Genomic DNA, 13,924 nt, shown 5'->3' with positions numbered 1-13,924 from the left:
AATATCCCTGATCCCTTTCCTCTGCGGATTTTGCATGTTTTCCCTGTGGATCGATCAGCTTTCCTCAGAAATAGGACAAGGATGGATGAATCCCATGGATCTGCATATGAGATTACTAACATCAGTGCAGGTTATTGCCAGGTAACACCAGTGAGAGTCGACTTAACAAAATCTGCAATTAGGAAAGTGATTAATTCAAGAACTGCTAGAGATGCTGCTTCAGTCAGTTCAGACGATCAGCACTCAGGAGCAGGTGAGAACAGAGTTCAACTCACACAGCTCAGCAGCACCATTACACAGAAAACTCACACAGATTCACATCTAAAGGTACATTTAAAAACTGCATTTAACCCAGAATACATTTATTGGACTGTGGGAGGAAATCAGAGTATATAATGTATCTATAATTAAACCTCACAAAGGGGGAAAATTCAAAGTCCACAAACAAAGGTGCCAACCAGGCCCCGGCCTGGGGTATTCTTGGAAAAGTGCACCCACTGCTCCACCGCACAGCCTAGAAGCTGAATCTGGTGCTTTTAAAGATGCATGCTGACTGGTACAGGTGAGAACACACACAGCTCAGACTCCCTGGGCTAAAATGCACTCCGTGCACCGGGGGCGGGGAGGGGGTGGGGGCCGGGGGTGAATCCAGCTTTTGTCACACGTCACCTCTTCCGTCTGCCACCCCTGATGCTTCATGTCACTCTGTCCGCTGCAGGTTTGAGTAAACTTTAACACCTTTAAGTCTTCCTCTGCTGACCGGCTCAGACAGAAACACAAAATGTTTTCCAGCTTCTTTACGAGGTCGGGGGAGATGAATCACTTTTTGACAACTTGTTGTTATTACCAGTAAGTTTTCGGTAAGCAGTACAAGAATTTAGATTTACAAGCTCTGCCCCTGCTGTGAGCAGTCCTCGGTATGAATAAATTGAGAGTTTTACTGTTACGGGGGTGGAAAGCTGACTTGATTTAATGAACGTAAGGATTGCCTTTCATGTGAGGAGAAGTGAGGCTTTAGCCCAGTTGATGAAGATCCCACCAAGAGGATGAAAACACTGTAATGAGGGCCCGTCGACGGGAGCCGGGGAGTCGTTTGAAGCCGTGAGTCGTCTAAATCAACACCGAAAAGTGCCCTTCGATGCAAACCCCTAAATAAACTCTGTTTTTGTTTTTTTTTTTAAGTACACTGAGGAGGAGTCTTGATTGAAATACATTATGCTGCATTTCTAGAATCACCATTTAACATCATTCTGTGGCGTGCGCACTCGCTGCAATAATTGGAACCAAAGTACCGGCGTGATCACAAGCGCTCGAGGGCTTAATAAGTAAATGTTAATGTGCTGTATACGTAAATTGGAACAGTGATTGCAAATGCACAATTTGAGCATGTCGAGTTTGCCTCTACAACAGTAGAGCCGAGTGGGGACCACCTGCCTGGATCACATATTAAAAAGCAGCATTACTTGATTGCAGTGTAAATCTCAGGCCTGATCATTTATTTTGGTGGCAGTCAATTTTTTTTTTTTTTTTTTTTTTAAGACGATGCTGCAAAAGGTTTTAATCAGAGCTCCACACAATTAATCACCTCTAAAAATTACACACAGTCAGCAGCCGGTGATTTTTGTTTTTCCTCCACATTTCCTCTGTTCAAGTCAACACAGAAAGTCAGGCTGTCAAGAATGACCTTCACACAACAAACTATAAACATATGTTTTGTTTTATATTATATCCAACTACAAATATTACAGTAGTGTCTGTAGTAATTTTACAGTTGAGCAAAGTTGATAAAAAAAAAAACCCAATAAAAACTTCTGGCATGAACACACTTTTGAAGGTGAATCAACATGCATGATTAGCTTCTCTCTTTTTCCCGCTCGCACCCAATGCTGCATAAAAGGCTTGAGGACAAACATATAAAAATCTATCTTTCCAAACTTTTTAACGAATGCTCCATACATTCATTTTTGACATCATATATACAGTAACTGAAGAGGCAGTGCCGGCAGCATCCTTCACCGGGGACAGTAGGCTGGACAGAAGATTAACTAGAGAATAATTTGGTTTTTGAAGCTGCGGTTCAGGTCTTTGTGTGGGAGGACGATGGAGTTCAGAATAATCACTTCGGACGGGATGGTCACGTTGCAACCTGAGGAGAGAAAGCGAGGCAGCATTAAGTCTGTGCAGCGCAGTGGAAAGGACGGGCAGATGACATTGGAGTCTCAGCTCTCATTTCTTTGCTCTTGACATGACTGGATGGGATTTATTTATTTCGCCGTCGTTTGTTTTGGGCAGATTTTCAACTTCGTTGCAATCAAATATGAGGTCGCGCATTAAATACGGTGGCTGTTCAGCGGGAGAAAATAAAAAAGCAAACGCTTCAGTCAAGGGTTTATTTTGTAGGGCACCTTTTCTACAGATCAGAGCAACTTAAAGCTCCTGACAGTCTGTTTCACACCTTGCTTACACATTTTACTATTAATACTGGATCTGTCATACTGGATCAATCCTTACTGATGTTTTCCAGTTTCAAAATGTCTCCTAAAAATTAGCTGAATTCTTTAAATAAGTGGAATGTGGTCTGCTTTGTGCATTTGCTGCATTTCCTCATCTACATATATGACAAAATCTACATTATGGAGCGAGTAAACTAAAGATTTTCAGGAAAAATGTATCTTTGACAAGACCATGGCATTAGTTCAGGTTCAGGTGTTGTATAAACATTTTGCTAAATATATTGTTTTATGCCGTTTACTTCCAGGGTTTAAATTTTGTCATGCACAAACAGGATGCTTAACATCTGGTGTTTCGATTCTATTTCTTAGTATTCTTTCACAGCTCACAAAAAGCAATGTTGCAAACAAGAATACTAAGCAAAAAAGTCTCTCTCAGAAAAACCAATATTAAATCCATCACAGCCATAAAATAACACCAACAAATTTCATGAATGTTGACAGGTAAGACAGAAGCATCGCAGCGTGGGCCGAAGAGCAAGACTTCATCTCAAAAACTAAAAATTTGGCAAATAAAAGCTATTTCTTCATTCAGTTCAGCGCGACAAGCAGCTGAAGCGCTTTATATGAAGGCGAGCTTACCCAGAATAGTGATTGAGGGTGTGAGCTTTCCTTCTCTGAAGAGCGTCTCGCTGTCAATCTTCGCAAAGGGATCATTTGGATTTGGGTCGCTCGGGGTTCCTTCTACTCTCGCCCACTTTCCGATGGTGCTGTCCCATCCCACGATGCTGTTCAGCACGCAGCAGTGATCCTTCAGAGGACGAAACCGCCAAACGATTCAATGTAAAATAACAACTTGCAACAGAAGATTACAGAGTGAACATCAAAGATTTTGTTACTACAAGAAAAAAAAAAACAAAGAAACGTTACCCGGGAAGCTTTACTTGGACAAGAAGCTAAACTAACAAACTGTCCTTGTAGGCAAAATGCATGATGGAAACTAATAAGTCACCAGAAGCATAAATTCATTTTAAAAAAGGCACCCAGTCATCATTGGAGACACCGGATTAAATTACAGCAGCCTGCAAATCGTTAAAAATGACATCTTTGTGAGGGGCGCAGGCAACGATATTTCCAGTGTGACAGATGAGAGGGGAGATAAATTTTAGAGGGGGTCCTTGCTGAGGTGTGGATAATGTAACTAATAAAATGTAAAGATGTCGCCGACTTCAATTCGAGGCTGATGGATTCACCTTCAACTCTTTTAAGGTGAGGTTTGATTTTAATTCTAAACGTGTTTTTAAAATGTGAGGAAAATTAACATTCCCATTAGACCAGGGATCTGCAGCCTTTACAATGAATACCCTGGATCATTCACCTGTTAAAAACCACCAGAACAGCTTCGTGTGAAGGACTCACTTGTAAATTGGCACCATGGAGGATGATGGACTCTCGAACTCGGACTCCAGCGCCGATCGTCACGCCGGTGCCGATCGAGACGTTGGGGCCCAACTGCAAAGAGGGAAGGAAAACCGACCTGAATGCTGTCTCCACGTGTCTGCGCTGCGAGCAGCTCGTCGAAAAACAAAGAGGAGGAACTCTCACCATAGCAGTGGGATCAATATTGGCTGTGGGGTGAATGTAGACGTTGCCTGGACAAAAGGGAGAGGGAGTGTGAATGGACCTGTTTGTGTCCTTCTGAAGAAGAAACATTGCTGAAGGAGGGTTGATAAATCGCACCACTTATTTTGGGTCCTCCCTCCTTATTTGTGGCCAGTCGTTCAGGATGAGTCGTGTGATACTGGTCGAGGTACAAGCGACTGGCATAAATTGCAGACCTGATAAAAAAAAAAATGACCAGAAAAAAAAGAAAAAGAAAATGTGAACAAAAAAAAACAAAAAAAGGCAAGGAAAAACTTATTTTCAAATAAGACAGCGAGTTATTCCTGCAGTGGTCCCAATTAATTAGAAGATAAGCTTTTCAAACCAAATTTTGTCTTTAAGAAGATATTATTGAAATTGAAATTGAAATTGAAAGTTGAAAATTTCAATTTCAATTTTCAAGAAGACATTAATATTATTTTCTGAAATAAAGATTATAAAAACACATGGTTTACATATCTTTCTTCTAAATACTGAATACTGGGGAATGCACTGAAATTCATAATTTCCCGGGTCTGAACTGCTTTAGACAGTGTCAACAACAACAATTCCTCACATTTTCTGGCTCCAGTGCTGATGTGATGCATATTAAATCCTCAACATAAGAAGAATCACTGTCTTTTTATTCTATTTTTGAGAATTAAAAAGTCTCATATTTGGACCAACACAATATTTCTATAAATATAAGTTTAACACTGCTTGAATGTTGCTGCCTAATCATATGAAAACATCAAAGGTATTGAAGTGTCCTCCACCAGTGATGTATTTTTAATGTTCTCTGAAGATCAGATCTTATCCAATCATGTCTCGCTTGTCTTCTCACTTGTTAAGAGGGAATAAATACAAAACGATCGACACTTGGACTATGGACTATATATGGGCTATAGTCTATGCACTACCATCAATTTGTAAATCTGTTTTGAAATAATCCGTTCTGTTTGAAGGGAGTATTGATAACCAAAATAAAAATGGGTACAATCGCACACACGACTATCTGATCCTTGCCAAACTACATGATCGCTCGTGTCTGGGCAGCACACTGAAACCCCGCTCGGTGTGGCAGCCCTCCCTCACTCACCCAGCAGATTTAATCTGGCTCCAGAAGCGCAGGGTTTTATAAACATAGAGTTTGCCCTGTCCTGCCAGAGCAGTGAAAATGTCCTGCTCCAGCCTGATGGCCTCCGCTCGGTGCCAGCCGTTAGTTGGCTCCTCTCTGCAAGAAACAGATCGTTAGTCTGCGGCTCAGAATTGCAAACCTCATTTAATTCAGTAAAAACTTGAGGACAGTGATGGCAAGTTAAGAGGTCGAAATATGATCCTCAATCTCATTCAGTCCATTTAAAAATACACGAGTTGAAAGGTACATTTATTTACTTTGTCACAGCAACCCGGCTGCATTCTGATCAGATGTAGAGGAGCAGCAGCTCCGCTTTGAGTTTCTAACAGGTGGTTAAGATCCTCGCTCGATCACGGAGAAAACTCTGATTCATCCTGCTGGACTAATAAGTAAACCAGTGATGAACTGTCTGATGTGACCCTATAATCCTTATCTTGCAGCCTACAGCACACATGACCACATGAAAGCAGCTTTAGTCGTTTATTAGAGGGTTCATCCTTTATTTGGATTGTAAAATAAACAGTCTGAATCAAACAAGTGTGGATTGTTTTTCCTCCCGCAAAACAGTTCCAATTCTTAAAAGGAAAAACTCCCTCCTGATTTCTCTTCAACTCTCTAATTCTTTTTGTGGCTTTGTGAAATCCCTCAAATATTTAATTGCATGTAAAATAAAAAAAAAAAATAACAACAAGCAAACCAGGAGCTCCATTACATCCAAATCTCTGAAGAGAAACATGAATTTACTGCCCCACTAATCATCCCCCGCAATGAAAGGGAGCGCCGAGTTAAAATGCATCACTAATACTAACTTTGATGGTGTCAGTGCCGGGCTGAAACCAAAGCTGATTACCTAGTAGTGATCCAAACTTAATCTTAAGTAGAAGAGTCAACGTGTTCCATATTAATCAGGGTTTCTGGCACAGTGTATTGTGAGAGCCCCAAGATGAAACGGGGTGTTAAATATTGATGAAAAGAATATTTTAAAAGGATTGCGCCCATAATCGAAGTTTTACCAAAAAGGAGGGGATGTGGTTAGAGGCAAAGTAGTCCCTGAGAGACTGCAGTAAAAGCCTTCTATCAAGTATCTCTGATGTGTTCAACAATTTTGCTGATTCAGTGCCCAGCTTGATTTAAGTGCTATTGATGTTCGCAGGTAAATTATGCACAGTGTGCTTTGACCTTTTTTGCGTGTCCTTGGTGTGCTGATTGTTAGGTCAGTGACTCCACAGTGAGTCAAAGAACACAAAGCAAAAAGTGAACAAGTTTCGAAAATAAAAAAAAAATAAAAAAAAATCAAGGGATTGATCCGGTGTGTGTTTTTTTCACTGCTGTGAGAGACTTGGGCCACATGCACGCTGTTTTAGTGCAAAAAGCACATCTCCTGGTGTGGAGACCAAAAAAAATTTAAACAGTGCAAGTTTCACTGACAACAATGAAATAGAAAGCTTTGCCAATAATTGGTTTGTAATCATTTGAAAACCTTCCATAAAGATGACACCTGATCACCGCTCAGCATTTTACTACACTGCAGGAAATAATACCAATTAAACTTTTGTTCTTAATCTGAGAGATTTAATTTAGAATTTGGACATTTTGAGGAAGTGTCTCTTTCTCTGGATGAGTTGACCACCCGTCTCATTAAATATGGATCTCCAGCTGGCTGCCAGTTAACTTACAGCATTAAAGCTGCTCAGAGAGAAAAACACCAGCCTGTGTGGATATAAACATCAACAAAATCCACCTGGCAGCACCTTTAAAATTCACTAAGCAGCACCTTAAATCTCACTGGTTCTCCCTCCCACCTACGTGTTTAAACTACATTAAATGAAGATCCTATCATAAACAGGTACATCTAAAGTACTGGAAAGGTGTAGTTTACATGTTTTACTAATCGCACATAAGCTAAAGTGTTTCATTGAAGTATTTTCATTCATTATTAATTTAGGTTAGACAAAGATTTCAGGTTAGAATATTTCATACAATCAACTTTTGTCCCAGTTTTGTAACAACAGGATGAAACTATCCAAAGCTCAGAAAAATAAAATGCTTGAAACTTTTGTGTGTCATTCCTGGAAAAAATGTTAAGGCAAATAATAGTACTCTTACAAATGACCGTCAACGTTTCTGAAATGCAACTGAAACCGAATGATTTTTGTGAGGACTTTTGCCTGTTTTTAGTCTTTCTATAGTAATATAATGTCTGAGGAAAATATTATAGCGTATGATACGATGATGACAGTATTTCTTGCAATTAAAATGGAGCTGAAAGGTGCATCCTGGAAAAAACAAGGAAGGGATCAAAGTGGAGACGCAGCAGTGGTAGAGGAGTACAGCACTACAAACCACACCACACACACACTAAGTGCTCTACGGCCACACCATGCTGCCTAAATGTACCGACTTACCCATCATACGGGTATCTGATGGACGTATGATCAAACAGAAAACATGTCATGGAGGAGAAGGGAAGGAGAAAAAGACAAATGAAGAGAACAAAAGAGATGAAGAACAATCCGCTGACATGCGCTGAGACAAACGGGACCCTGAGGAAGAGGAGGAGGAGGAAGGCTGCAACTCACAGCAACATGTCCTGCTGGTTCTTCTGAAAGACGGAGCCGATGTGCTGGAAGATCTCGGGGTTGAAGAGGTAAATGCCGCAGTTGATGATGTCGCTCACAAAGGTGCTCGGCTTTTCCACATAATGCAAGACCTGTGCGACGGATCGGACGGGTCAGGACGTCACATAGACACACAACACTTAGCGAAAACAAGAAGAAAGTGTGCCAATACCTCATTTGTTTCCTCGTTTTCCACAATACAGCCATAATTCATTGACTGCTTTCTGTTTGCCTAAAAACAAAATTGGTAAACATCAAAGCTTTAGCATGAGAAAAACAACTTTTTAACAACAGCCAAGAAGTCAAACAAAACCCATAAAGAAAAAGTGTTACTGTTGCAAAAAGTTCAACTTTAACCATATTCATTACTTCTTGACAGTACCAGCTGCCGATAGTGAAAGCTCACCGTCGTCCCCAGGATAACAAAGCTGTTTGGTTCTCCGTGTTCCTTCTGGAAGCTGAGCATCTCCGCGAGAGGAAACGCTGAACAAACATCAGCATTCAGTACAAAGAAAGCCTCCGGACTGCCCGAGACAATCTGATCTCTGAAGTGATAGATGCCCCCTCCAGTGCCCAGGGCAGCGTATTCCTGCAAATACCTGCAGTGCAGGAGTCAAGAAGAACGGCGGCCCTGCAGTCATTCACTCAGAAAACCACTTCTGCTGGCACCCAAAAAGAAACTGAACTTAAAAGGCGGAAGGGATCAATACATTAAGCATTTTGCTGAGTGTTATGCCAGAGTACATTTTAAAAACTCCCACATGCTCTACAAGTCATAGCAAAGGAGATCACTGTGGAAACACTACAAGTGTAACTGCGTTTGTTCATTGAGATTAACATGAGCGCCGATGCTTACCTGATGGAAATTTTAAACTCCTGCTGAGCGTTAAAGAGAAATCTGGTGAGTTCTTCATTTGGCTGATAAAAGCCGATGAGCAGAATTTCTTTCATGTTCGGCACCTTTAAGAAGAAAGTTGGGATTAGGTCAGCAAGTGCAGCCTAAACCATCACAGGACAGCTACTGAGAGCAGCTGCAGTGGCATGGGATACAGTCAGGTCGGTTAGTAAACTCAATGAAAACGAAAAACACCAATTTAAAATATGATTAAAATAACAAAGTCCTGAGATAATTAAACGTGTGCTCCACGATCAGTGCAATGCTTAAAGCTGCCATTTCAAACTAAAAGGCAGGGATTTCTTTATGTCAGCAGGCAAGTCTGAGCTGAATAGACGTACATCCGAGGTTAATTTATCAAGCTTAGCAAAGATTAAATCTTCAGTAAAATCAAGGAGGAAGGATTAAAAGTCAATGATGGCTTTCAGTGTGTGAGGCCACAAACCACAATGTGGACATGAACTCCGACCTACGTCTGACCAGCCACATTAAGACCATCATGAAGTTATCCTGCTGTCACCTGAAGAACACTACAAGAAGTGAAAGGCCGATATCTTTTCAGGTCTTTGCAGTGGCCCCCTCTCATTTTGAGGATCGATCTCAAAATACTACGACTGTCCTATAAGGTCTGAATCATTCAGTCCCAGTCTGCATTTCTGACCTCCTGTTAGTTTATGAACTACCAAGACTCCTCAGGTCGCACTATACACACCATGTAACAATGCCTTGCCACTTCCACTTCCAGCCATCGTGTATACAATGACTGAACACACACACACACACACACACACACACACACACACACATACTCACACACACACACACACACACACACACACACACACACACACACACACACACACACACACACACACACACACACACACACACACACACACACACACACACACACACACACACACACACACACACACACACACACACACACACACACACACTTACTTTGGCACATGCTTCAATGTGGTGCTGGAGCATGGGAACCCCAGCTACAGGAAACAGAGGTTTGGGTACTTCAAAAGACAGAGGCCTGAATCTGGTGCCTGAAAAGTAATAAAGGTGAGGATTAGTTAGGAGGAGTAAAGGTTGAACCACTGGTGTCGTCCACTGGTCAACCTTGAACAAAGCAGAGATACTTCAGGCTCCTGATCGGAGAAACAAACCCCCCTGTGTTTGATGTGAAGATACTACTCGTTCTAATTTACCGAGTTACTTTTCAGATAAGAATTAAATGTATTATCTTAAGTACAACACTGCTGAAAATTAATCCATAATTAATCATCAAAATTAATCACAGAAATCACAATGCAAATGTTCACAAGTTCCCACTCACTCCCCAGAGAATTTTTATTTTCCATTTCACTTATCATACTGTCTCATTTTATTATCAACAACAGGGAAAAGTAATAAAGTGAGAACAATGTTGATCAAAACTTTTGGAAAATATCCTGTGCCATTCATCATGTGAGGAGTCAGATCTATCTGCTGTCTTTTCCTATGAAACAGCTCCAACAGTGACATGCTGGTATCACAATGAAGCTTCACGATTTATAATGATGAGATGACAAAACACACACCCTCTGGAAATAGTTTTGCCGTTGCTGATAGATTTCTTGAAGCAAATTGGAAGACTATTGATGTAGTTATCAGACATGCAAATAAACAGATTTTTGTGAAAAGTACAGACACTCTCAGGCTTAAAGCTGGAACTGCACCCTTTAAATAACCATATTTTTGAATTCAAAATGTATTGACCGTAAGAAGTTTGAATAATTTTTTGAACATATATTTTCCATTTCTAACCCCTTCCCCACATATTTCTGAAATTTAAAAACAAGCTGTGTTTCTGCATTATGGGCACTTTCATGAGTCTCAATTTCCTGTTTCTTTGACAGGCATTAATGGGTTTTTCAATGTTGTTCACATGATAGGGTATTAAACAGGTCCAATTAGGAGGTTATCTCTATCTTTTGGACAGATGGCCTCATATTATCGTGAAGCTTTTCTTTGATATGCAAGTTGCGCAGTGCCCTCAGTTGGTTGGCGCTCCTTGTGATGAGCGGTCTTCGGTTTGTAACAAACACTTCTCCCGATACTGTGGCCAAAGAACTCTTTTCCTGAATTTGTCTGTCATGAACAGAAGGCCCCGTGTTTGGTTATTTGTACAGTGGAAACGTGAAGCTTGCCTCTGAAGTCTTTTAGGGACACCAAAGCTGCTTCCTCTGCGGGACACACTTTGCTTCTGAAGAACTTTGAGAGCTCTTTAGATCTCACTGCAGTCTGACAGCACCATCACTCTGCTTGCCGAGGTTTGGAATAACAATGTTATTAACTATTCACTTCAACAGAGAGATGCTGCACTGTATAAATCTGAAAGCCCATCATTCTCACCAAACAGCAAAATCTATTTCTTTAAAAATTCAGGCTTTGGAACAGTCAGAAGCATCTTAAGAATGCAGATTTTTTTTTTTTTTACATTCTCATATTAGATCAACATTCCTACACTACTGCACAAAGCTAGGCTTATGCATGCTTTAAAAGTAAACAATAACTTTAAAATACCATGAAATTTGAAAGAAATAGGCAGCTGGTGCAAAGGTGTGAGTGATAGGGTATCTGTTAAAACCAGCGAGAAACTGAGAGGCTGCAATTTCAACCAGTGTGAAGCAAAATTATGTATGTTATTTATGGATGAAACCTGAAAGTATGGACCAGCACTCCTTATTTCCTGATTTTTATAGAAATTAAGACAGCAGACAGGGATTTTTCAGGATCGTCAACCTTAAGAACGTAAAAACGTTCCATAAGAAGGTCAACATGTTTTTCATCTGCGTAACAAAAGGAACACTGTAAGTTATTTATTGGAGCAGAAGAGTACAAACAGAAAGTAATGGCACCTATAGAACCCATGCAGTGCATGACAGGTACTGTGGCTTGCAGAAGATAAATAATACCTTATGGTACCTGCAAGTGCTCATTTTAAGATACAATAAGTCAGACAATTGTGGTCTCCACTTAAATTTAAAAGGATGAAATTGACATCTTCTCCTCTGTCAGCTGTTAGAAGTACTAAAAGGGTTTAGTGAAAGTAAAAGTGGCTTGCAGGAAGGAAATGCTGGGGAATCTTAAAACAAAAATGTTATGATGCATAAAAGCTGTACGCTGAGATAAGCTATTTCCCCTAAAAAATAACTTGAAAACAAGAAACTGGTGAAGATTGACCTTAAAATCAACTGACAATAATACATTTATAACCAGGAATGTGCCATTTCTACATGAAATGTTCAAAGTTCTTATTTACTCAGGTGTTGTGGAACACTGCTACCTTCACTGCCTCAGCAGTACTTTTTTTTCACTTTTAATCTAAAGAGCTGCTGCTATTATCTGTTTACTATTGCACTGCTGTTGAAATTCAAATTTTGTGAGATGGTCACTTATGGGAGAAATCTGGACTATTGGCACCTAATCTGAAAGTCACTATAATCCCAAGTACATAGTTTATAAAGGACATTAAAATCAGTTGTGTCTCTCATTTGGATGAGCAAACAGCATGATTTTTATACTCAAATCATTGACAAAAATAATCTGATTCATTATTCAACCTCAAGCATGTCTACAGGTAACAGACAGGACAATAATCTCTTTGGGTTGTACTTATATTATAAGAATTGGCAAAAGCGCAGTGCTATGTGTCAATGAATGTTTTAAATTAAATGATATGATGATGGAGTGTTTTCGTCTCCGATGGGACTTTACTGGGGGGCGGGTTCTTGACTGCAATACATGTCACCTGCATTTAGTGATGCCTTCACTATTATAAGAATGTTTTCAAACAAACAGTAAACTAATAATGAAATAATAGGCAGTGAAGTTTCTAGTGCTAAATCTGTTGATAAGTGTGTTTAAAACAATATTAAAGCAAAACATCCTTGAATATGACTGTTCTTGGTGTTGCATTAACCTTATGCCACGTCAGTGATAAAGAATCTGTTAGCATTAGCCGGCTAGCTCTGCACTAACTAAACTCAGCGGACCTGCAAAAACGCCACAGACACGACATTCATCCTCACCTTTCTGCGGACCTCCGATTAAGATAACCGCTTTCAACATGTTGTCCGAGGAGCTGCTCTCTGAGGGGAGTCGTGCCTGCTGGAAACTGCACACACAGCTGATCGGAGCACTTCCGGGGCGCTTCGTGCGCGAGACGGTGGTTCGAGCTGCGTGATGAACGTCACAGGATCACGAGGGGCGGGACTAACGAAATGTGTCAAGAAGCGTTTTAATTAAATTTATTTATTTATTTATTTATTCATTCATACAAACATGCCCTTGCATCTTGAGTTATTTTCTGCTCGCAAACAGAGAGCAGACAGGCAACGCAAATTTATTTATTTAAAGCTCCATTTTGACTCAATGCACCAAGCACAACAAGGTGATTATGAAAGGCATAAAAAGCAGAATAAATAAACATTTCATTAAAACAAAGTCAGAAGCACAAAAAATATATTTTTATTGGAAAGCCTAAGCATTAAGTCCTGGTTTAAAAGAGAGAGTAGATGAAATGTCCTCGGGTATTCAGTATTCAGGAAGTTGGTTCCACAGGTGAGGAGCATCTGAGCTGAAAGCTGTTTCATTTTGTATACACTCTGATTATGGGAACACTTAGTTAACCTCTCCCTGAGGACGTTGGGGATCAGGAGTCTTCATATGCTCCTTGTAAATCTGAGATGTATTTAGGCCAAGACCATTCAAAGCTTTATCGACAAAAATTTTGAAGTCGATCCATGGACACACAGGCAGCCTGTGCAGAAATTTAAAGTCAAGTATAATGTGCTCCACTCTCTTTGTGTTGGTGAGGATAAATATTATTATTAGGTTTGATATTCCCCTTAGTTACACTGTTTTCTTCCATATCTGCTTATTTGGGGCAGTTGGTAAGCTCTTCAGCGCCTCAGTTAAGCAGCTTTTCTACCCATCCATCTTCTTTACTGCTTTAACTTAAGAGTTGACGGCAGGATACACCCCTTGACAGGCCTCTAGTATTTCTCTGTCCCATCCAGCAAGCCTTTTTCATCAGACTTGGCAGTGACTAGACTTCACTTTTCACAAGGATTTCCCTCGTTGATTCATAAAGTATTTCCCAGGGCACACGCGCACGCGCACA

General features: G+C 40.4%; 1 protein-coding gene across 2 annotated transcripts; it reads right to left on the bottom strand.

Annotated features, from left to right (window-relative positions):
• Nucleotides 1-1,696: 1,696 nt before the first annotated feature.
• On the bottom strand, nt 1,697-12,950 carry gmppaa (GDP-mannose pyrophosphorylase Aa). Of its 2 annotated transcripts, XM_030112239.1 has the most exons (13): nt 12,831-12,950; nt 9,706-9,803; nt 8,704-8,807; nt 8,254-8,446; nt 8,020-8,079; nt 7,809-7,939; nt 7,635-7,649; nt 5,191-5,325; nt 4,191-4,288; nt 4,056-4,102; nt 3,870-3,962; nt 3,093-3,261; nt 1,697-2,146 (listed from the first exon to the last, which is right to left on the bottom strand). In XM_030112239.1, the coding sequence occupies exons 1-13, from the start codon at nt 12,868-12,870 to the stop codon at nt 2,046-2,048; spliced, it is 1,284 nt and encodes a 427-aa protein (XP_029968099.1). In that variant the 5' UTR covers nt 12,871-12,950; the 3' UTR covers nt 1,697-2,045. The 2 variants fall into 2 exon arrangements, with proteins under 2 accessions (XP_029968099.1, XP_029968100.1); XM_030112240.1 differs by lacking the exon at nt 7,635-7,649.
• Between the last annotated feature and the right edge of the window lie 974 nt (nt 12,951-13,924).

The sequence above is a fragment of the Salarias fasciatus genome, chromosome 16 (genome assembly GCF_902148845.1).
Source record: "Salarias fasciatus chromosome 16, fSalaFa1.1, whole genome shotgun sequence".
NCBI lineage: Eukaryota > Metazoa > Chordata > Actinopteri > Blenniiformes > Blenniidae > Salarias > Salarias fasciatus.
This window is presented reverse-complemented; position numbering and strand designations above follow the sequence as displayed.